Source organism: Oncorhynchus tshawytscha, linkage group LG04 (genome assembly GCF_018296145.1).
Source record: "Oncorhynchus tshawytscha isolate Ot180627B linkage group LG04, Otsh_v2.0, whole genome shotgun sequence".
Classification (NCBI taxonomy): domain Eukaryota; kingdom Metazoa; phylum Chordata; class Actinopteri; order Salmoniformes; family Salmonidae; genus Oncorhynchus; species Oncorhynchus tshawytscha.
This window is the reverse complement of record NC_056432.1, coordinates 28,029,127-28,054,277: the sequence shown is the minus strand read 5'-3', so window position 1 is coordinate 28,054,277 and position 25,151 is coordinate 28,029,127. Positions and strand designations below refer to the sequence as shown.

Here is a 25,151-nt window from a genome sequence, read left to right as displayed (position 1 = left end):
TCTCTGCCTTCCACTGCAGCCACTGCACCCTTTCGGATAACTTCTATTCAATGCTGAAGAATACTGGATGAAGACACAGAAATAAGGAAGTGCAGAGGCACCTGGTTAACAGTCCTGCTTGGTGCTGTAAGTGTGCTGGTGGTGCTGACAGCTGGTAACGCTGGGCACAACCAGGAGCCTCTGCACCCATACAAAGACATTATTCTAGTTTGGAGGAGCCATTTCATGTGTGAGGAAGAATAACACCACCCTGGAAAACAAGTGGAGAAAAAAACAATTTGAATGTTCAAAATGGCACCGGAGAGGATAGCTGCTGTTTTACGGGCTCCTAACTATTTGTGCTATTTTGTGGGGGGTTTTCAGCATTGTTTGTAACTTATTTTGTACATAATGTTGATGCTACCGTCTGTTATGACCAAAAATAGCTTTTGGATATCAGAACAGCGATTACTCACCTCTAACTGGACAAAGATTTTTCTTTAATATTGCTCCCAGACAAGGCCCAAATCCCCGTCATTCGCAACAAGAAAAGAAGGAGATAAAGTGGGAGCAGATCAGGGTGCCTTGTGAGAATTCGTCAGCGAGTGGGTAACCCACCTCTACCATCCGTTCTATTGGCCAACGTGCAATCACTGGAGAATAAACTGGATGAGCTCTGTTCGAGACTATCCTACCAACGGGACATTAAAAACTGTAATATCATATGTTTCATCGAGTTGTAGCTGAAGGACGACGGATAATATACAGTTGGCTGGCTTTCCGTGTATCGGCAGGACAGAAAAGCTACGTCTGATAAGACGAGGGGTGGGGGTGTGTGTGTCTATTTCTCAATAACAGCTGGTGCGCGATGTCTAATATTAAGGGAGTCTCGAGGTATGGCTTGCCTGAGTACCTCATGATAAGCTGTAGACCGAAATATCTACCAAGAGAGTTTTTATCTATATATTTCGCAGCTTCCTATTTACCACCACAAACCGAAGCTGGCAATAAGAACACACTCAATGAGCTGTATAAGGCCATAAGCGAACAAGAAAATGCTTATCCAGGAGCGGTGCTCCTAGTGGCATGGGCTCTTTAATGAAGATGAAAATAAAAACTCTAGACCACCTTTACTCCACACACAGAGATGTGTACAAAGCTCTCCCTCGCCCTCCATTTGGCAAATCTGATTCTATCCTCTAAAGCAGGAAGTACCAGTGACTCGCTTAATACGGAAGTGAAGTGGTCAATTACGCGAATGCTACGCTATAGAACTGTTTTGCTAACACAGACTGGAATATGTTCCGGGATTCATTCAATGGCATTGAGGAGTATACCACCTCAGTCACCAGCTTCATCAATAAGTGCATCGACAATGTCGTCCCAACAGTGACCGTACGTACATATCCCAACCAGAAGCCATGAATTACAGGCAACATCCACACCGAGCTAAAGGCTAGAGCTGCCACTTCTAGGACACTTATAAGAAATCCTGCAAATGCCATCAGATGAACCATCAAACAGGCAAAGCGTCAATACAGGACTAAGATTGACTCCTACTACATCGATGCTCATCGGATGTGGCAGGGCATGCAAAATATTAAAGATTACAAAGGGAAACCCAGCCGTGAGCTGCCCAGTGATGCGAGCCTACCAGACGGGCTAAATGCCTTTTATGCTCGCTTCGAGGGAAACAACACTGAAGCATGCATGCGAGCACCAGCTGTTCTGGACAACTGTGTGATCATCCTCTCCATAGCCAATGTGAACAAGACCTTTAAACAGGTCAACATTCACAGATGGACTACCAGGAGGTGTACTCAGAGCATGCACGGACCAACTGGCAAGTGTCTTCACTGACATTTTGAACCGCTCCCTGACCGAGTCTGTAATACCTACATGTTTCAAGCAGACCACCATAGACCCTGTGCCAAAAAAAGCGGCGGTAACCTGCCTAAATGACTACCACAGTAGCCATGAAGTGCTTTGAAAGGCTGATCATGGCTCACATCAAATTCATCAAACCCTAGATCCATTCCAATTCGCATACCACCCCAACAGATCGACAGATGACACAATCTCAATCGCACTCCACACGGCCCTTTCACACCTGGACATATGGAACACCTATGTGAGAATGCTGTTCATTGACTACAGTTCAGCGTTCAACACCATAGTTCACACAAAGCTCATCACTAAGCTAAGGACCCTGGGACTAAACACCTCTCTCTGCAACTGGATCCTGGACTTCCTGATGGGCCGCCCCCAAGTGGTAAGGGTGGGCAACAACAAACACGCTGATCCTCAACACGGGGACCCCTCAGGAGTGTGTGCTTAGTCCCCTCCTGTACTCCCTGTTCACCCACGATTGCGTGGCCAAGCACGACTCCAACACCATCATTGAGTTTGCTGACGACACAACGGTGGTAGGCCAGATCACTGTTAACGTACTCGTCATGAAGCCGAGATCTTTTGTACAGTGTGTGTGTGTATGTGTTTGTGATCTTATGTTTAGCAGACCTAGTTAGAACATGTGAAATCAGCTCTTTTCTGGATAGGAGAAATTGGGATTGGGAAATATTCATTGCCTGTGTTGTCAAATCATAATGATTAGCAGGGGCTAGTTCAAACATAATTAGATTGAGATGTTTATTAAGTCAGTTCTTTTGGTTAAACATTTTAACTCAAAGGAGCCCATGGAGATGTTTTAAGATTATTTGCATTGTATTCCAATGTACTCGCCATCTGCTTGTAGGTGTTGGAGGGTGTTGGTGTCTTGGACAGCCCAGAGACAGAGCAGAGCCCTGAGGGCCCATCTACAGATGGTTCATCGCCCCTTGATGAATCATCTCCCCAGCCTGGCCCTTCTCACCAACACCCAAAGTACCGTCCAGGCGCACCCTTGATCTCTGCCCTTAACCTCCGCCCCATCTCCCCGACCCAGCTCCAATGGCCGGAAGAGGAAGACAGCTGTGGTCCTTAGGACACTGACATTATGCAGCAGATGGATGACTCCTGCTGATCAATGTCTCTCGTTTCTCAGGGACATGACAATGTACTTTCACAGGAACATCGATCAGTACTGTGTGTCCGCTCCGTCCGCTCTCGAGTGAGACAGAGCCCTCTGAGTGAGACAAAGGAGGAAAAACTGTTTTTTCTTATTCACATGTTAGGGTGGTGGGTAATCTCCTGTGTTTTTTTCTCCTTTTTCCTCCTTTTTTATATACAGTTTATATACAGTTGAAGTCATTCTCTACAGTTGAAGTCTACAGTTGAAGTCATTCTCATACAGTTGAAGTCAAATAAAGTGCTCATCCATACTGACCTAAGACAGGGAATATTTACTAGGATTAAACGGAATTGTGAAAAACTGAGTTTAAATGTATTTGGCCAAGGTGGAGTCATTAACACTAGTTTTTCAACCACTACACAACAAACTATAGTTTTGGAAAAATGGTTAGGGCATCTACTTTGTGCATGACACAAGTCATTTTTCCAACAATTGCTTAGACAGATTACTGTGCTTTTAAACATCTTGGAAAATTCCAGAAAATAATGTCAAGGCTTTAGAAGCTTCTGACATCATTTCAGTCAATTGGAGGTGTACTTGTGGATGTATTTCAAGGCCTACCTTCAAACTCAGTGCCTTTTTGCTTGACATCATGGGAAAATCTAAAGAAATCAGCCAAGACCCCAATTGTAGACCTCCACAAGTCTGGTTCATCCTTGGGGGCAATTTCCAAACGCCTGAAGGTACCACGCTCATTTGTACAAACAATAGTACGCGAGTATAAACACCATGGGACCACTCAGCCGTCATACCGCTCAGGAAGGATAAGCGTTCTGTCTCCTAGAGATGAACGTACTTTGGTTCGAAAAGTGCAAATCAACCCCACAACAGCACAGTAAAACGACCTTGTGAAGATGCTGGTGGAAACAGGTACAAAAGTATCTATATCCACAGTAAAACGAGTCCTATATCGATATAACTTGAAAGGCCACTCAGCAAGGAAGAAGCCACTGCTCCAAGTCCGACATGAAAAAGCCAGACTACAGTTTGCAACTGCACATGGGAACAAAGATCGTGCTTTTTGGAGAAATGTCCTCTGGTCTGATGAAATAAAATATAACTGTTTGGCCATAATAACCATCATTATGTTTGGAGGAAAAAGGGGGATGCTTGCAAGCCGAAGAACACCATCCCACCCGTGAAGCACGGGGGTGGTAGCATCATTTTGTGGGGGTGCTTTGCTGCAGGAAGGACTGGTGCACTTCACAAAATAGATGGCATCATGAGGTGGGATAATTATGTGGATATATTGAAGCAACATCTCAAGACATCAGTCAGGAAGTTAAAGCTTGGTCGCAAATGGACAATGACCCAAAGCATACTTCAAAAGTTGTGGCAAAATGGCTTAAGGACAACAAAGTCAAGGCCATCACAAAGCCCTGACCTCAATCCCATAAACAATTTGTGGGCAGAACTGAAAAAGTGTGTGCGAGCAAGGAGCCTACAAACCTGACTCAGTTACATCAGGTCTGTCAGGAGGAATGGGCGATAATTCACTCAATTTATCATGGGAAGCTTGTGGAAGGCTACCTGAAACGTTTGACCCAAGTTAAACAATTTAAAGGCAATGCTACTAAATACTAATTGAGTGTATGTAAACTTCTGACCCATTGGGAATGTGATGAAAGAAATAAAAGCTGAAATAAAGCATTCTCTCTACTATTATTCTGACATTTCACATTCTTAAAATAAAGTGGTGATCCTAACTGTGACCTAAGACAGGGAATTTCTACTAGGATTAAATGTCAGGAATTGTGAAAAACTGAGTTTAAATATATTTGGCTAAGGTGTATGTAAACTTACAACTTCAAATGTATATAAACAGTATATATGTTTAAACTTATTGTATTTCCTCATTCACATGTTACTTTCATCAGACTTTTTACCTGTGTATTACATTGTTTTACATATCACTATTTTCCTCTTGTGAGAGTAAATACATATCTAAAATGTCTGCAAATGTATTTGTCTGGTTATTTGTACTTGTGACAGAAAACATTACTGTTTTGAATTAGTCACTCAGTAAATATGTACTGCTTTGTACATGAGATAAGCAGATGAGGTTAATGTCTCAGGGGTCTGCCCTTATACACCTGGATACTCACCCATGTACTTCCGGCGCCGACAGAGATGGCCGCCTCGCTTCGCGTTCCTAGGAAACTTTTTGTTTTTTGTTTTTTTACATGTTATTTCTTACATTAGTACCCCAGGTCATCTTAGGTTTCATTACATACAGTCGAGAAGAACTACTGAATATAAGAGCAGCATCAACTCACCATCAGTACGACCAAGAATATGACTTTCGCGAAGCGGATCTTGTGTTCTGCCTTTCACCCAGGACAACGGAATGGATCCCAGCCGGCGACCCAAAAAAACAACTTCGTAAAAGAGGGAAACGTAGCGGTCTTCTGGTCAGACTCCGGAGACGGGCACATCGTGCACCACTCCCCAGTATACTTCTCGCCAATGTCCAGTCTCTTGACAACAAGGTTGATGAAATACGAGCAAGGGTAGCATTCCAGAGGGACATCAGAGACTGTAACGTTCTTTGCTTCACGGAAACATGGCTCACTGGAGAGACGCTATCCGAGTCGGTGCAGCCAGCTGGTTTCTCCACGCATCGCGCCGACAGAAACAAACATCTTTCTGGTAAGAAGAGGGGCGGGGGCGTATGCCTTATGGCTAACGAGACGTGGTGTGGTCACAAAAGCATACAGGAACTCAAGTCCTTTTGTTCACCTGATTTAGAATTCCTCACAATCAAATGTCGACCGCATTATCTACCAAGGGAATTCTCTTCGATTATAATCACAGCCATATATATTCCCCCCAAGCAGACACATCGATGGCTCTGAACGAACTTTATTTGACTCTTGGCAAACTGGAATCCATACATCCTGAGGCTGCATTCATTGTAGCTGGGTATTTTAACAAGGCTAATCTGAAAACAAGACTCCCTAAATTGTATCAGCATATCGATTGCGCAACCAGGGCTGGCAAAACCTTGGATCACTGCTATTCTAACTTCCGCGATGCATATAAGGCCCTGCCCCGCCCTCCTTTCGGAAAAGCTGACCACGACTCCATTTTGTTGATCCCTGCCTACAGACAGAAAATAAAACAAGAAGCTCCCACGCTGAGCTCTGTTCAACGCTGGTCCGACCAATCTGATTCCACACTCCAAGACTGCTTCCATCATGTGGACTAGGATATGTTTCGTATTGCGTCAGACAACAACATTGACGAATACGCTGATTCGGTGTGCGAGTTCATTAGAACGTGCGTTGAAGATGTCGTTCCCATAGCAACGATTAAAACATTCCCAAACCAGAAACCGTGGATTGATGGCAGCATTCGCGTGAAACTGAAAGCGCGAACCACTGCTTTTAATCAGGGCAAGGTGACTGGAAACATGACTGAATACAAACAGTGTAGCTATTCCCTCCGCAAGGCAATCAAACAAGCTAAGCGTCAGTATAGAGACAAAGTAGAATCTCAATTCAACGGCTCAGACACAAGAGGTATGTGACAGGGTCTACAGTCAATCACGGATAACAAAAAGAAAACCAGCCCCGTCACGGACCAAGATGCTCCCAGGCAGACTAAATAACTTTTTTGCCCGCTTTGAGGACAATACAGTGCCACTGACACGGCCTGCAACCAAAAAATGCAGCCTCTCCTTTACTGCAGCCGAGGTGAGTAAAACATTTAAACGTGTTAACCCTCGCAAGGCTGCAGGCCCAGACGGCATCCCCAGCCGCGCCCTCAGAGCATGCGCAGTCCAGCTGGCGGGTGTGTTTACGGACATATTCAATCAATCCCTATCCCAGTCTGCTGTTCCCACATGCTTCAAGAGGGCCACCATTGTTCCTGTTCCCAAGAAAGCTAAGGTAACTGAGCTAAACGACTACCGCCCCGTAGCACTCACTTCCGTCATCATGAAGTGCTTTGAGAGACTAGTCAAGGACCATATCACCTCCACCCTACCTGACACCCTAGACCCACTCCAATTTGCTTACCGCCCAAATAGGTCCACAGACGATGCAATCTCAACCACACTGCACACTGCCCTAACCCATCTGGACAAGAGGAATACCTATGTGAGAATGCTGTTCATCGACTACAGCTCGGCATTTAACACCATAGTACCCTCCAAGCTCGTCATCAAGCTCGAGACCCTGGGTCTCGACCCCGCCCTGTGCAACTGGGTACTGGACTTCCTGACGGGCCGCCCCCAGGTGGTGAGGGTAGGCACCAACATCTCCACCCCGCTGATCCTCAACACTGGGGCCCCACAAGGGTGCGTTCTGAGCCCTCTCCTGTACTCCCTGTTCACCCACGACTGCGTGGCCATGCACGCCTCCAACTCAATCATCAAGTTTGCGGACGACACAACAGTGGTAGGCTTGATTACCAACAATGACGAGACGGCCTACAGGGAGGAGGTGAGGGCCCTCGGAGTGTGGTGTCAGGAAAATAACCTCACACTCAACGTCAACAAAACTAAGGAGATGATTGTGGACTTCAGGAAACAGCAGAGGGAACACCCCCCTATCCACATCGATGGAACAGTAGTGGAGAGGGTAGCAAGTTTTAAGTTCCTCGGCATACACATCACAGACAAACTGAATTGGTCCACCCACACAGACAACATCGTGGAGAAGGTGCAGCAGCGCCTCTTCAACCTCAGGAGGCTGAAGAAATTTGGCTTGTCACCAAAAGCACTCACAAACTTCTACAGATGCACAATCGAGAGCATCCTGGCGGGTTGTATCACCGCCTGGTACGGTAACTGCTCCGCCCACAACCGTAAGGCTCTCCAGAGGGTAGTGAGGTCTGCACAATGCATCACCGGGGGCAAACTACCTGCCCTCCAGGACACCTACACCACCCGATGTTACAGGAAGGCCATAAAGATCATCAAGGACAACCACCCGAGCCACTGCCTGTTCACCCCGCTATCATCCAGAAGGCGAGGTCAGTACAGGTGCATCAAAGCTGGGACCGAGAGACTGAAAAACAGCTTCTATCTCAAGGCCATCAGACTGTTAAACAGCCACCACTAACATTGAGTGGCTGCTGCTAACACACTGACTCAACTCCAGCCACTTTAATAATGGGAATTGATGGGAAATTATGTCAAATATATCACTAGCCACTTTAAACAATGCTACCTAATATAATGTTTACATACCCTACATTATTCATCTCATATGTATACGTATATACTGTACTCTATCATCTACTGCATCTTTATGTAATACATGTATCACTAGCCACTTTAACTATGCCACTTTGTTTACATACTCATCTCATATGTATATACTGTACTCGATACCATCTACTGTATCTTGCCTATGCCGCTCTGTACCATCACTCATTCATATATCTTTATGTACATATTCTTTATCCCCTTACACTTGTGTGTATAAGACAGTAGTTTTGGAATTGTTAGTTAGATTACTTGTTGGTTATTACTGCATTGTCGGAACTAGAAGCACAAGCATTTCGCTACACTCGCATTAACATCTGCTAACCATGTGTATGTGACAAATAAAATTTGATTTGATTTGATGTACCATAGCAGGAAGGTCTATATTGAAAGGCCACTCACTACACATGACCATGTACAACCCTGTGTTATGTAGATCAGGTTAATGTCTCGATGGTCTAGCCTTTATTGACTATAGCTGGACAGCCATTCTCACCATTTACCATAGCAGGAAAGTCCTCATTGAAAGGCCACCACACATGACACAAGGTTAGGTATATGTCTTGAGGGTCTAGCCTCCAAAAAAGATGAAAAACTTAAATGACATTGATGAAGTGACTTTCGTTATAGTAGTCTTTATTGTGATTTGTAAAATGTGAATAAGAAATACATAAAAATCCAAACAGCAAAACCAAATGTGTAGCTCACAACATGACATTTAAACAGACATCAACCAGAAGAAGAGTGTGTACAGTGAGGGGGAAAGTATTTGATCCCCTGCTGATTTTATTTGTTTTATTTATTTATTTGTTTGCCCACTGACAAAGTTATGATCAGTCTATAATTTTAATGGTAGGTTTATTTGAGCGACAGAATAACAACAACAAAAATCCCCAAAAACGCATGTCAAAAATGTTATAAATTGATTTACATTTTAATGAGGGGAATAAGTATTTGACCCCCTCTCAATCAGAAAGATTTCTGGCTCCCATGTGTCTTTTATACAGGCAACGAGCTGAGATTAGGAGCACACTCTTAAAGGGAGTGCTTCTAATCTAAGCTTGTTACCTGTATAAAAGACACCTGTCCACAGAAGCAATCAATCAGATTCTAAACTTTCCACCATGGCCAAGACCAAAGAGCGCTCCAAGGATGTCAGGGACAAGATTGTAGACTTACAAAAGGCTGGAATGGGCTACAAGACCATCGCCAAGCAGCTTGGTGAGAAGGTGACAACAGTTGGTGCGATTATTCGCAAACGGAAGAAATACATAAGAACTGTCAATCTCCCTCTGCCTGGGGCTCCATGCAAGATCTCACCTCGTGGAGTTGCAATGATCATGAGAACGGTGAGGAATCAGCCCAGAACTACACGGGAGGATCTTGTCAATGATCTCAAGGCAGCTGGGACCATAGTCACCAAGGAAACAATTGGTCACACACAATGCCGTGAAGGACTGAAATACTGGAGCGCCCGCAAGGTCCCCCTGCTCAAGAAAGCACATATACATGCCCGTCTGAAGTTTTCCAATGAACATTTGAATGATTCAGAGGACAACTGGGTGAAAGTGTTGTGGTCAGATGAGACCAAAATGGAGCTCTTTGGCATCAACTCAACTCGCCGTGTTTGGAGGAGGAGGAATGCTGCCTGTGACCCCAAGAACACCATACCCACCGTCAAACATAGAGGTTGAAACATTATGCTTTGGGGGTGTTTATCTGCTAAGGGGACAGGACAACTTCACTGCATCAAAGGGATGATGGACGGGGCCATGTACCGTCAAATCTTGGGTGAGAACCTCCTTCCCTCAGCCAGGACATTGAAAATAGGTCATGGATGGGTATTCCAGCATGACAATGACCCTAAACACACGGCCAAGGCAACAAAGAAGTGGCTCAAGAAGAAGCACATTAAGGTCCTGGAGTCCCATAGAAAATCTGTGGAGGGAGCTGAAGGTTCCAGTTGCCAAACATCAGCCTCGAAACCTTAATGACTTGGAGAAGAGCTGCAAAGAGGAGTGGGACAAAATCCCTCCTGAGATGTGTGCAAACCTGGTGGCCAACCGCAAAAAATGTCTGACCTCTGTGACTGCCAACAAGGGTTTTGCCACCAAGTACTAAGTCATGTTTTGCAGAGGGGTCAAATACTTATTTCCCTCATTAAAATGCAAATCAATTTATGACATTTTTGACGTGTTTTTCTGGATTTGTTGTTGTTATTCTGTCTCTCATTGTTCAAATAAAGTTACCATTAAAATGATAGACTGATCATTTCTTTGTCAGTGGGCAAACGTACAAAAAATACTTTTTTCCCTCGCTGTATGTGCGCATGTTTTCCAAGCCACACTCCAACATTTACATGTTACTTGGGTCCAGGAAGCTGTCTCCACTCTCCTGGACGCAGGTAGGTCCCCAATGTTTCTGGAGTGGGCAACAAACATGGGGTGGATGTACTGTGTTGATGACTGTGTTGTCAATGTCTTTAGTGTCTGTGGTGCAAAGGTAATCATGGGCCTTCACAATGGTCTCAGCTTTCTCTGGGGCAACCTCAAGGGCTCATCCCAGGATCCTCCATCTTGCTGCAAGGATCCCAAAGCAGTTCTCTGAAATTCTTCTGGCACTTGAGCGGTGGTATTTGCAGATCTTCTTCGCATGATCAAGTCCAGAAGAATCATTGAATAAAATAAGTGTTTTCATTTGTATTGAAGAGGAATGAACATGACGGCTATCAAATGTGTGGTGTAACAACTGTGTAGCATGTGCTTTAGACATAAGCCCCTATTCTCTTCCAAAGATGCCTGATCACTTTTATGCATATCATTACAATAATTGTCACATCATATGTATATAGTCACATGTAAACTCAGCAAAAAAAGAAACGTTCTTTTTTCTGGACCCTGTCTTTCAAAGATAATTCGTAAAAATCCAAATAACTTCACAGATCTTCATTGTAAAGGGTTTAAACACTGTTTCCCATGCTTGTTCAATGAACCATAAACAATTAATGATCATGCACCTGTGGAACGGTCGTTAAGACACTAACAGCATACAGACGGTAGACAATTAAGGTCACAGTTATGAAAACTTAGGACACTAAAGACGCCTTTCTACTGACTATGAAAAACACCAAAAGAAAGATGCCCAGGGTCCCTGCTCATCTGCGTGAACGTGCCTTGGGCATGCTGCAAGGAGGCATGAGGACTGCAGATGTGACCAGGGCAATAAATTGCAATGTCCGTACTGTGAGACGCCTACGACAGCATTACAGGGAGACAGGATGCACAGCTGATCGTCCTTGCAGTGGCAGATTATGTGTAACAACACCTGCACAGGATCGGTACATGCGGGACAGGTACAGGATGGCAACAACAACTGCCCGAGTTACACCAGGAATGCACAATCCCTCCATCAATGCTCAGACTGTCCGTAATAGGCTGAGAGAGGCTGGACTGAGGGCTTGTAGGCCTGTTGTAAGGCAGGTCCTCACCAGATATCACCGGCAACAACGTTGCCTATGGGCACAAACCCACCGTCGCTGGACCAGACAGGACTGGCAAAAAGTGCTCTTCACTGACGAGTCACAGTTTTGTCTCACCAGGGGTGATGGTCGGATTTGCGTTTATCGTCGAAGGAATGAGCATTACATTGAGGCCTGTACTCTGGAGCGGGATCGATTTGGAGGTGGAGGGTCCAACATGGTCTGGGACGGTGTGTCACAGCATCATCGGACTGAGCTTGTTGTCATTGCAGGCAATCTCAATGCTGTGTGTTACAGGGAAGACATCCTCCTCCCTCATATGGTACCCTTCCTGCAGGCTCATCCTGACATGACCATCCAGCATGACAATGCTACCAGCCATACTGCTCATTCTGTGCGTGATTTCCTGTAAGACAGGAATGTCAGTGTTCTGCCATGGCCAGCGAAGTGCCCGGATCTCAATCCCATTGGATCGGAGGGTGAGGGCTAGGGCCATACCCCCCAGAAACGTCCGGGAACTTGCAGGTGCCTTGGTGGAAGAGTGGGGTAACATCTCACAGCAAGAACTGGCAAGATCTGGTGCAGTCCATGAGGAGGTGATGCACTGCAGTACTTAATGCAGCTGGTGGCCACACCAGATACTGACTGTTACTTTTGATTTTGATCCCCCCTTTGTTCAGGGACACATTATTCAATTTCTGTTAGTCACATGTATGTGGTACTTGTTCAGTTTATCTCTCAGTTGTTGAATCTTGTTATGTTCAGACAAATATTTACACATGTTAAGTTTGCTGAAAATAAACGCAGTTGACAGTGAGAGGACGTTTCTTTTTTTGCTGAGTTTAGTTAGCATATCTTATCTGGGTATGGTCACATCAGGTTTACCCTCAGAGGGAATGCCTGGTATCCCACGAAGACATATGGGCTCTGTGTTTGGGGTCCCTGCAAGCACTCCGGCCTTGATAGCGGCATCTGGCCTGCAATGAGTTGGGAGCCAAACTTGCGTCATGAGAAGATTCCCACATTGCCCTCCAGACCATATGCGCCCACGTCGATCATGGTGAAGCGGTACCTTGGATCGCAGCCTGCCTTCGGGACCATTGCTTAAAAGCCCTTGTAGTTGTAGTACTCGCTGCCCGAGTTTTCCGGAGCTCAGATCCGAATATTTTTCCCGGCATTGACAGCTCCTGCACAAAACTGATCATTCCAATGATCCCCAAAATCTCTGGGGATTTCTTCCAATTTTGGAGCAATTGCAATTCAAAAAGAGACATGTTTGTTTCTTCTTCTGTGGTTAATAAATTATTATTAATATGACAATGTCTAATTCAGTTACATTTTAGGTATGTCAGATAAGCTGAGAAGTAAAGGGCATTGAGGCAAAGTCATATAGTGAGTGAGAAACTAAACTGCTAACACAATGTGGAACAAAAATGTAACCGAAAATCTATCTGTGGGGTTTATTGATTGTTCTCTCATTTCCTATAGGTACAGCTCTAGCTGTAATCCTGTTTGCTCTGCCTCCACTGTCCCATGCTGCGTGTCATCTTTCAAAATATGAAACCAGGCAAAGAACAAGACAACAACCCCTCAACAAACAAGACAAAACATATAGGCCTACATTAGCCTGTAGAGCACAAATTAATGAAAAGAATGTCAACTATGTTTTACATTTCAGAAACTGATGCTGTGTTAGGAAGCCTACTCTGATGAATCACATAGTGTCTTTTTAGGCATGATCCATTGCCAGGACCATTTGGATGGTACATGGCATTCTCTAGGGTCTAGGTGGAGGAACAGTGGATGAGATGTGCTGCCATGCGTAAGAAACATGATACAAACATGTTGTTATAAATGGTCATAATCATGGCACGTTGTCTTTACCATTTCAGTTTGTTGGAATAAAAGTAGTTCACTGTTGGCTCTAATGAAAATAAAGAACTGTACAATATCATTTGCTAATTTGATTTGTTTGGTGTAGGGCAGCATTTCCCTGCAATGTTCCAAATGACTGCTCGACGGAACTTGATATGAAGAGGTGTAAATATGAAGTATTTAAGAAGAATGATCGAGCTGTGCCATGCCCGTACTTTGGTGGCGTGGGGAAATTATTGGTGTTGTCTGTCATTTACTGGCAGTAAAATATCAATAAAAAATATCATTCAGATCATTCAGACTATTTTTTTGTGTATGTGTGTGTGTGTGGTGGTGTTGAGGGGTGGCTTCTTCTATCCTTGTGGGGACCTAAAACACCAGGGTTTGAATTAGGGTAAGGGGCTATTGGTTTAAAAATCATATTCATTGACTGTTTTCACATTTTACAATCATAATAGTTCATATAAATACAAATCAGCTTTCACATCAATACATGGATTCATTATTACATAACATGGTTTACAGTGTGTAGTAGCAGTTCCATAAAATGTGTTCTAAACTCTCATCATCATGACAATTAGGCATAGGACAAAATGTACAAAACAGCTCCACTTTACTACGGAACGCACTGGTAAACGTCGTACGGAAATCCACCATGCAGTTTTTATTTAATTTGCTGACAATTGTGTACTGAGTAGATTTTTAATACATTCTTGACCATCTGGTTAACATAGAGCCACTGCTTTTCAGGGTTCAGAGCAGGCGCTGGCCAAGGCCCCAGTGCATGCACCGCCCGTAGGAAATAACTACCCAGGCGGTGTTTTACATCCGTGTACTGACAGTGGCACGCGCCCACTCAAAACAAAAGGAAGTCGGCTATAATCAATGATTTATATAAACCCGAGGCGGAGTAGCCCCCTGTGACAATTTACACGGAATTTAGATTTTGACGTTTATATTTTATTGAATTTGGACTTAATTAGATTGCGATTGCAATCACATAATGCTATCAATGGTAGTAGTATGAAAAGGTGAGTAGCCAATACGACTAGCGCATGCTAGCTTTAATGCTACTATGCACGCCAAGGTAGCTAGCTACGTAGCCACGTTGTAATGCCCGGTATGATTGTTAGTTACCCCTTCTGTAAGCTATGCGCTAACGGTAGTGTAATGCATATTTCGTGTTAGGTAGCTAACTAGCTAGTTGGCGTTAGCGCATCTGTCTAGGCATGTAGCTAGCTTACGTTAGCAAGTTAGCCAGCTACATAATAAAGTAATGTCAACAACGCACAGCTCGCTCTCCGCCATGCATGAAGCAAACGCATGTTGCTTGCTATCAACATTATGAGAACATCTCTAAAGAATCTAGCTAGCTAAAATAATGCCGTTAGCTAGCGTTACAAAGTTGGTTATTAAGCCAATGCATAAGAAGGGTGCTTGTAACGAACCAGCTGTGGGTTAAAGATGAGTGGTCCAACTCACATGACGTGATGTCCCATTATGTTTTGACGTGTATGATATTGATCATGGTTCCTCCCCCTTCAGGCTTGGGTTGAAAGGACCACACTCTCAGAGCTGTAGAGCCTTGGGGTCTCAGTAGAGGATGTACTGTAGTGGGGACTTCCAGACTTCAGCGCAGAGGATGGGTACATCCTTGCTGTTCCAGTTGTCTGTTCATGAGCGTGAGCAGGACTTGGTGTTATTGGACCACAGCTATGCCAAGCCATGGAATGCCCACCCGGACGCCAGCAGTGCCCGGCCCACGCGCATGCTGTTCGTCACACCCCGTCGCCAACCTGATGCCACTCCGTGAGTGTCAACCCTCATAATCCTCACTAATGACTCAATGCCCAAATTATTTTATGCACACATATAACAACACTGAAGACATGTCTATCTTTCTGCCTCAGAACAAATTTCATTTTGTAACTTTATCAAGGCAATAATTAAGTGACTGCTAAAACTGGATAACATCATTGACTGTAGTATGTTTGTGTCTTTTGCAGGGAATCAGATCTGTCAATAGATGTGGAATCTGTCACGCCTACACCTATCCGACTCTATGACAACCAGAAAGCACGCAGTGTTATGAAGGAGTGTGAGCGACATGTTTTATTTGCTCGCACAGTTGCCGATGGTCCCCCACCCCCTGATGACTGGGACGAACGCATCAACAAGTGAGTGGCCTCTACCCAACATCCCTTTGAATAACCCTATAGAGTTTTTCAAAATATACATTATTTCGGACTTCTGTGGTGCAGTTACCTTGTTTGCTCAGCTCTTGTATACACTTTTTTCCTAAATTATTAATGTCTCTCAATCTCCATTTCAAATAGTGATCATCTTCATACTTCAATACTGGTACACACTGCTTGTATTACAGGGCTGGATGGTCGGTCACTCAAAACAAATTATTTAATAAGCTGCTGAAAGCTCTGCAAGCTGAACGACTGGCCCGGCTTGCCAATGAAAATGTGAGTTCATAAACACCAGCTAAATGCTTTTATATGTGGTGCGTATTTTGTTTCAAATGTGATTCAACACGAAAATATTGCATTGACATGATTCAGTTTGAATGACTATCAAAGTTCCTGTCCCTGTTGTCTCACCATCTCACCACCCTTCTGACTCGTAGGCCTCCAATGAGCCAGTATTGCGCAGGATTGCTGTGGACAAATGTGCCCGGAAGGTACGCCATGCACTGGCCAGTGTCAACTGGGACACCAAACTGACCCAGTGGCTACACAGCACCCTGATAGAATCTCTCAGTCTGGCCATGCTGGCTGCTTACCTGGACGTACTGCAGACACTCAAGAGCAAGGTACTCATTCTCTCTCTCTCTCAAAATGTGATTACACTTTGATGTTATGACACATGCATTCTTATATAGAGGGATACATTCTATCAGGGTGATTCACCATTCCTCTCTGTCTGTGCAGTTGCCCTTGCTGATTGACAGAATGCTGCTGACGTCGTCAGTAAAGACTGGAGCGGCTGGTGCAGAAGCCCTCTCTCTGCTCCTGAAGAGGCCGTGGGATCCAGCCGTGGGCGTTCTGTCTCACAACAAACCGGTACGTCTCTAATGCTGATATCCCTGTCAGTGGTGCTGGGAGCAATCAGAATTCACTGCAGTCAAAGAATGAATAGGACAATGGAAACAAACACACATTCCAAATTATAATAGGGATGAAAGTGATAGTTGTGGCAGTAAGAGAAAGCTCTTAGTAGTTTCATCTTTATGCTGTTTTATACGGCTAACTGTCTTACTTTGACCACTGTTTTGACTTGCACTACTTTGATTACATTTCCCAAATGATGTGATGATAACCAGATGCCTATCTTTGTGCTTGTTTCTATTGCAGAGCAAGCTTCCTGGCTCCCCACTCATCTTAATTGTACCATCAGGTCCCACCAATCCTGCTCTTTCTACCCCGCGCCGATTTAGATTTTGGCAGTCACAACTCTCCTGCTTGGGAAAGGTTTGTATCTATTCTATTCATACTCAAGTGTGACTGCGTCTCTGTGTTTTATTCACACCCAATAGGCTTTTGGGAAAGTAATTGAATTACTTACTGTATAATGTGTCTGTCCCAGGTCATCCCAGTAAGTACCCATGTAAACAGTGGAGCCAATGTGGGTATCGCTCAGTGTCTGGAGCACATGTTGGCCACAGTCAGGGCCAAAGTCATGGAGGTAAGGCTGTTCTATGAATCTGAAGTTGTGTATCCAGATTAATATTCCTAATGGATTTGACCGTTGCTGCTAATTGAGATTGTTGTTTGAATACTATGTACCAGACTGATCTGTCTTCATTTGCTTCTATTCATTTGCTTTTCAATGCATTTATGCACCAGGTCCACAGTCACTTCCCTCACAAACCCATTATCTTGGTTGGCTGGAATGTGGGAGCTCTCATCGCCTGTCACGTAAGGCTGCTTTATGAATGCTGTCTCTGTCTATACTGAACACATATAAACGCAACATGCAACTATTTCAAGGAGTAATAGTTCATATCAGGAAATCAGTCAATAAGAAATGAGACCCTAATCTATGAATTTCACATGACTGTGCAGGGTCGCAGCCATGGGTGGGCATGGGAGGGCATAGACATGGGACAAACACTTTACACGTTGCGTTTATGTTTTTGTTCAGTATATATGGTGTCCACATTTTCTAAGAGAATTCTCTGTGATGCTCAGAAAGATATACATCTGTTGGTTATTGAAAACCAATCCACGGTTTGACGTGTGTGATGGGTGGATGTGACATTGGCGCACATATTGACGTGGTTGTCCTCTCCCAGGTCTCCCTCATGGAGTACCTGACCGCTGTGGTGTGTCTTGGCTTTCCTCTGCTAACAATCAATGGGGCAAGAGGGGTAAGGAAATATGCTCAAAAGTTTTCTGCCTTGTGGAGACATTAGGATATGATGCTTCTACTTGTCTTACAGTTTCAACATTCTTTCACGGGTCAGGGATGTGAGTCATAGACTTGTATTGACTGTATTTGTATTGTTGACTGGCAGGATGTGGACGACCCCTTACTGGACATGAAGACCCCAGTGCTGTTTGTGGTTGGTCAGAACGCTCTGCAGTGTGGCACAGAGGCCCTGGAGGAGTTCCGAGAGAAACTCAGAGCCGACAACAGCATGGTGGTGGTGGGGGGAGCTGAAGACAACCTCAGGTGGGTTAAGCCTACCCTGAGTTTACTCTGAGGAGGGTTAGTGGTCTTCACACGCTATTGAAATAAATATGAAGACATTGGAATTTTAAAAAGCCATTTTAAACTTGTTGATTGCTCACAGTCATTTTCTGCTTGGCTATTCAATTGAAGAATTTGAGGACATTTCAGTTTATTTCTCAGTCATGATTAAATGGTGTCTTTCCTCAGAATCAACTCAACAAAGATCAAATCAGAGGGATTGACACAGACCATGGTGGATCGCTGCATTCAGGTTGGTCCATTTTTCTTGTCCTTGTCTTGGAAAGGAACCATGTTTGTTTTATCCAGACAATGGTTGGCTAAGTGCAGGAGTTTCTACGAAAACTCCAAAGAATTTTGAGAATTAAAACCATGGCCATCAAACTCTTCACATATAGTGTCAGTGAAATGCTTTTGATGCAGATATATGCCTGTTGTCTCTCGTGTGTAGGATGAGATAGCAGACTTCTTGTCGGGAGTGCTGGAGCGGGCGGAGAGCCACGGCCACAGCTCCGGAGAGCTGAGGGACCTGGACACAGAGAAGAAGAAGCAGCCCTGGCGGGAGTTACCCTTTGACCTGGAGAGGGCCCGCCCCTCTTCCCCTGCCCTCAGAGTACCTATCTCCCCCTCAGGCTCCGAGGTACATCCTGCATCACTCAGTCACACTTAGGAAAACTAACAAGGAAATGCTAGGAATTATATACACTGACTGTACAAAACATTAGGAACACCTTTTGCTCTCAGAACAGCCTAAGTCCGCCGGGGCATGGACTCTAGAAGGTGTCGAAAGCATTCTACAGGGATGCTAGCCCATCTTGACTCCAAAGCTTCCCACAGCTGTGTTAAGTTAGCTGGATGTCCTTTGGGTGGTGGGCCATTCTTGATACACACGGGAAACTGTTGGGCATGAAACTCTGCACCATTGCCATTCTTGACACACTCCAACTGGTGTGCCTGGCACCTACTACCATACCCTGTTCAAAGGCACTTAAATATATTGTCTTGCCCATTCATCCTCTGGATGGCACAAACAGTGCCTTTGGAAAATATCCAGATACCATGACTTTTTCCATATTTTGTTATGTTACAGCTTTATTCTACAATGTATAAAATTAAAATAAAAACTCATAAATCTACACACAATACCCCATAATGACAAAGAAAAAACAGGTTTTCAATTTTTTTGCAAATGTATTAAAAACCAACAACAGATACCTTATTTACATTAGTATTCAGACCCTTTGCTATGAGACTTGATTGTACGTGATTTGGAAAGGCACACACCTGTGTATATAAGGTCCCACAGTTGCAGTGCATGCCAGAGAAAAACCAAGCCTCGAGGTAGAAGGAATTTTCCATAGAGCTCCGAGACAGGATTGTGTCGAGCCACAGATCTGGGGAAGGGTACCAAAAAATGTCTGTAGCATTGAAGGTCTCCAAGAACACAGTGGCCTCCATCATTGTTAAATGGAATAAGTTTGGAACCACCAAGACTCTTCCTAGAGCTGGCCACCTGGCCAAACTGAGCAATCGGGGAAGAAGGGCCCTGGTCAGGGAGGTGACCAAGAACCCGATGGTCACTTTGACAGAGCTCCAGAGTTCCTCTGTGGAGATGGGAGAACGATCCAGAAGTACAACCATCTCTGCAGCACTCCACCAATCAGGCCTTTGTGGTAGAATGGCCAGACAGAAGCCACTCTTCAGTAAAATACATGACAGCCTGCTTGGAGTTTGCCAAAAGACAGCTAAAGAAGCAGGATTCTCTGGTTTGATGAAAACAAGATTGAACTCTTTGGCCTGAATGCCAAGTGTCACGTCTGGAGGAAACCTGGCCCCATCCCTACGGTGAACCATGGTGGCAGCATCATGCTGTGGGGATGTTTTTCAGTGGCATGGACTGGGAGACTAGTCAGGATCGAGGGAAAGATGAACAGAGAAAAGTACAGTGAGATCCTTGATGAAAACCTGCTCCAGAGCGCTCAGACTGAGGTGATGGTTCACCTTTCAAGAGGACAACGACCCTAAGCACACAGCCAAGACAACGTAGGAGTGGCTTGGGACAAGTCTAAATGTCCTTGAGTGGCCCAGCCAGAGCCTGGACTTGAACCCGATCAAATATCTCTGCAGAGACCTGAAAATAGCTGTGCAGCAACTCTCCATCCAACCTGATAGAGCTTGAGAGAATCTGCAGAGAATGGGATAAACTCCCCAAATACAGGTGTGCAAAGATTGTGCTTTAACAAAGTACTGAGTAAAGGGTCTGAATAGTTATGTAAATTTGATATTTCTGTTTTATTCTTTATAAATTAGCAAAAATGTCTTAACCTGTTTTTGCTTTGTCATTATGGGGTATTGTGTGTAGATTCAGGGGCGGAAAAACAATGTAATACATTTTAGAACAAAGCTGTAACGAAACACAATTTGAAAAAAGCCAAAGGGTCTGAATACTTACCGAAGGGTCATTATCACTTAATTGTTTATTATATAAATAACTGTGGGTCAAAGAAAAGTTAGCGTAGAACATCATTGCCCATCATGCATTGCTCTAACTTTCAAAATATTTTTCCGAAGTTTGCCCACAAAAAAATGATTTTCCTACGAATGAAGTCGCTAATTTTGGGGGGTCTTTTCACACACAAACGCACAAAATCTGCTGAAATACTTTTTGTACATATTTGCATGAATTGAGTGATTGATTGTGTTGGATGGCTTGAGACGGCATCCAAATAAAAGAAACATCTCTATTTTAGGCTGACAGATTCTTATGGGGATTTTGTATTATTATGCTAATTCGATTTCCACAGGGTGCAGACATTGACCTTAGGGGGTTAACAAGTGACATCAAAAATGGATCATATCTTTCACCTGATCAGACTGTCATTGAAAGAGCAGGTGTTCCTAATGTTTTGTACACTCAGTGTACATTGCTGATCATTTGATTAACCGTGTTTTCTGGTTGTGTCCTCAGGACATGTCCAGTGTTTGCAGCAGTCCCACCTCCAGCCCCAAGCCAAAGACCTCGGGACTGTCCCCGGCACAGAAGTCCAGCCTGATCACCGCCACACAACTCCTCAAGACCCATATGCAGCGGTCTGGGACGGTGCTCACACACAAGCAGGCACAAGGTTTGTGGGCTTACTTGCGTGTATGAACACACACACACACAGCTCTCACATTTGACACATTTGTTTGTGTGCGTTTGTGCTAATGAGTCAGTCCCCTCCATTGCCAATGTGGGCTTGGGAAAATGTGAATGAAATATTGAATGGTGAAAATAGTTTTCTTCGACATGAATCTTGTTAGAGCAGTCACGACAACAGAAGGGCACAATGGAACGTAACTGATATCTTTTCATCCCTTCTTTTTTTTCATCCCTTTTAATTCATTCCAGCCCAGTTTGCTGCTTTTATGAAACAAAACATGCTTGTGAGGAAAAATCTGCCCCCTGGCGCTCCCTCCTGTGTCTTTGGTAAGTATCTCCTCTTTTCTCTTCTGTCTGCCATCTCCCTCTTACTGCCAGATCATTAGCTTCTGCCGAGTTCCCAACTACCGGATGTTCCGGGTTTTTTCCCGGTTATGACGCGACTTCTACTTTTGGACGTTAACAAGGCGACACTCCGTCTGAACTCCTCCACATTTACTGGACTTGTTGAACAATGCAGAAGAGAACCTTCCATTTTTACTTAGATTTTTTCTCGTCAAGACCAGTATGTAGGGGAACTAGTTTTAGATGTTTATTTTACGCCTTCTACGTTAGGTTACCAGATAATTGATGTACATATAACAATTTTGAGAATTTTGTATCAGAGTTGAAGTGGTCTGGTTTGTATATCCCAGTCAGTGATGTCTGTCTGTGTCTCAGTGCCTGTATCCAGTGAGCAGACTGAGAGCCTGGAGAGAGATGAGCTGATGGCCCATCTGAAGAGAAGGCAGACACCCAGCCCCACTCCCACCAAGGCCTCAAAGAGAGCCAAGATCAAGGTGACCATCCTACATGGAGAGTCAGCAGGGGGTGCTGTCAGCTCTGCAGTACAGGAAGGTAACTGGCTTAGATTTAAGTGTGGGCAGTTTTCTGCTCCTCTAAATGAATGATTCAGTAAAGAAAAATTAGAAATAGTTTCCAAGTTAATTTAAATATTTGTAGGGCTTATATGGATCATATTCATATTCATTTCCACCATTTCAAAACTCATTAGAAACCATTGTCAATGTCATATTGTGGCATTGTCCAATCAGATTTGGGTTATTCTCTTCATTGTCTGTTCTCCAATGCAGTGGGACCCTCTGGGAAGCCCCTGAATGTGACTGTGGGACAGACTGTATCTGGAGCCAAGGAAGTCTCCAGACTACTCACAGCCCAGCGGTAGGCCTGACACACCATGATCTCCAACTTTCCAAACTCTATCCCGTTGGGCAGCGGTGTGTGCTGCAAACGGATTGAGTTCTGGACTGGTTGGAAGTTATTGTATAGAAAATAAACTATGGGGAGGGTAGCTATCCCAGCAGCTCTGTTTATCAGAGCAACTTTGAGTAGATTGATTGTGTGTGTTAATGCAGGTCTGGTAGTCTGACAGGGGTGTCTAGTTCCCAGAGTTCGGGTTCCAGCTCTTTCCACAATCTGCAGAGTTGCATGGTGTCAGGGTCCTCCTCACAAGTCCAGGCGCAAGCTCCTGCTACTGCCCAAGGTATCTCCTACCTGCCTGCACAACTGTCCTAACTCGGCACTGCAGCAGATCTATCTCACAGAACACTGTGAACTACAACCAAATATGTTGTACAGTATATTTTCACAGATTTGTTAGTTGCAATGCAGAGGAACAGAGAATCAATGTAAAAAGAATGGGACTAAAGTGGAGTTTTATGTCATGACTTTGAGCACTTCACGAGAACCGATCTGAGCAAACAATGTTATTGATTACTTTTTGCGTTACCCCTGCAATGTCTCTGGTTGTTTTTTCAAGGTCGTTATTTTGAATAGACAAATAGGGGTGGTTCTCAACTGTCGTCACCAGCAATTGTGTTGTTGAGCTTCCTGTATTGACTGTGTCTAAATGTGAACTGTGCTGAATCATTCTCGCTGTTTGTGTGTAGCACCTTCCGCCAGCAGCCTCCTCCACGGCCTAAGTTTCAGTCTACAGGAGATGGTGACCAAATCCCCTAGCCTGCCCAGCACAACAGCTAGCATGGGCAGCATTCAGGTACACCCAGCCTCAAAAACCTGCTAAAAGTATCCTTGTGTCTGTGTGTGCTGACTCATTGTTACTGACTGGCTCTACCTCTCCTCTCTCCCTAGGCCCTCGGTGGGAAGCCCCAGGGTCAGGTTCTTAACTCCATAGATACTGGCAGCAGCACTCTGCTCCGGGCAGTGCCTGTGGTCTCCACTGGAGGGCTGACCAAGACAACTGCCATCCACCAGCTACTCAACAACGGTGGGCTGGCCAAGCCGGCGAGTGGCCTCCCCGGCCTGCCACACATCTCCACCCAGAGTGCCGGTACGTCTCGAACTGCCAAACCAAGGCGGCCACGCTGAATGCCCAGGGTTAACTCCTTAACCCCTTGTTTCGGGAAAGCTAGAATAGCAGCACGGGCCCTATCGCCAGTTCACTTTGGCCACACTACAGATGGGTGACACAGATAGTGGACAGCATGATCAGTAATGTGTATGCAGATAGTCATCTATGAAGATCCTAGGTGTTGTCAGTATTTGAAAAGCCAGACTTGCAGCCGTGTAACATCGAGTATATAGATTTGTATCGTACGGGATGTGTTTTTATACAAATTTTCATGTTTGAAAGAGCCATAAGGAAAACATCAATGAATACCATGATCTGGGGGGATGTGACATTGGAGTTAGAAGTTTGATGAAGTCAAGTTTAATAGTTATTGTTTCTGAATCAATGGAAGTCTGCGGATATGTCAAATGTAAATGTTCAAAATGCTGACATGAGAATCCGTCAATGGCATGTTCATATTTGCATGATGTTGCTTTGAATACATGGAACTCTTGATACAAAATTGATGTCACAAGAATTGTGAATCAGGAGGGCCAAAAATGAGTGCATTTTAATATTGACTAAATGTCACATGACTACAGAATATGTCAATGGCCCTGTTCAGAATGAATTTCTTCACCACATACGTCCACTCGGTACAGATGGTCTTCATGTTACATTATTAATTAAATCACCTGCAAGCAGCAGCCGTACTTCCAGATGCGCACAAGGACCCACAGACTCACTTTGGAGGGAGTAGAGAAGTTGAAGACAGTAATATTCAGAGTAGAAGAGTTGAAGACAGTAATATTCACATCCGGCATATGTTTCTGTTACTATCATTGCAATAAAGACTGGAAAATAATCCATGTTTTCATTCCTATTTTTTGATGGAGAAATGGATGTTGCTGTTAAGATATCCAAGTCTTCCACTCCTTCCCCAGGATTGCTGTTGTCTTTGGAGGCTTATTTTTGTAATTCTGTGTAAAGTTCAAACCTGGATGAATCATTTACGCTAAGACTAAAACAAGTTATTTTTATCCTTACATACTCCAGTAGAAATCCTGTATATACCGGAAGATCTCAATTGCATACACCTCGCGTCCTCTACACAAAACCCATTTGAGGACAGGGACCTCTGGCTTTCTCATCCAATGGGTTTTGAGAAGGAGAGAGGATGCGAAGAGTATGCAATTGAGATCTTTCCTCACTGTATCTCCTGACATGTACTGTTCCCGTCATTGAGAAAAGCAAGCCAGACATGAAAATACAGCCAAACACCAAATACGCCCTTGGGTACTTAGTTTTATTTGAAGAAATATTTGATCTGATTTAAATATTTTT

General features: G+C 44.3%; 1 protein-coding gene across 2 annotated transcripts; it reads left to right on the top strand.

Moving 5' to 3' along the window:
- Positions 1–14,375: 14,375 nt before the first annotated feature.
- On the top strand, positions 14,376–24,673 carry LOC112248467 (KAT8 regulatory NSL complex subunit 3). 2 transcript variants are annotated; one of them, XM_024417519.2, is made up of 20 exons: positions 14,378–14,645; positions 15,160–15,423; positions 15,621–15,791; positions 15,998–16,088; positions 16,250–16,435; positions 16,554–16,685; positions 16,977–17,093; positions 17,209–17,307; positions 17,469–17,540; positions 17,918–17,992; positions 18,140–18,297; positions 18,505–18,568; positions 18,767–18,955; positions 21,284–21,440; positions 21,707–21,784; positions 22,178–22,354; positions 22,591–22,678; positions 22,873–23,000; positions 23,407–23,513; positions 23,609–24,673. In XM_024417519.2, the coding sequence occupies exons 2-20, from the start codon at positions 15,218–15,220 to the stop codon at positions 23,843–23,845; spliced, it is 2,532 nt and encodes an 843-aa protein (XP_024273287.1). In that variant the 5' UTR covers positions 14,378–14,645; positions 15,160–15,217; the 3' UTR covers positions 23,846–24,673. The 2 variants fall into 2 exon arrangements, with proteins under 2 accessions (XP_024273288.1, XP_024273287.1); XM_024417520.2 differs by lacking the exon at positions 22,873–23,000 and having other exon boundaries at positions 14,376–14,645; positions 23,609–23,749.
- Positions 24,674–25,151: the final 478 nt, after the last annotated feature.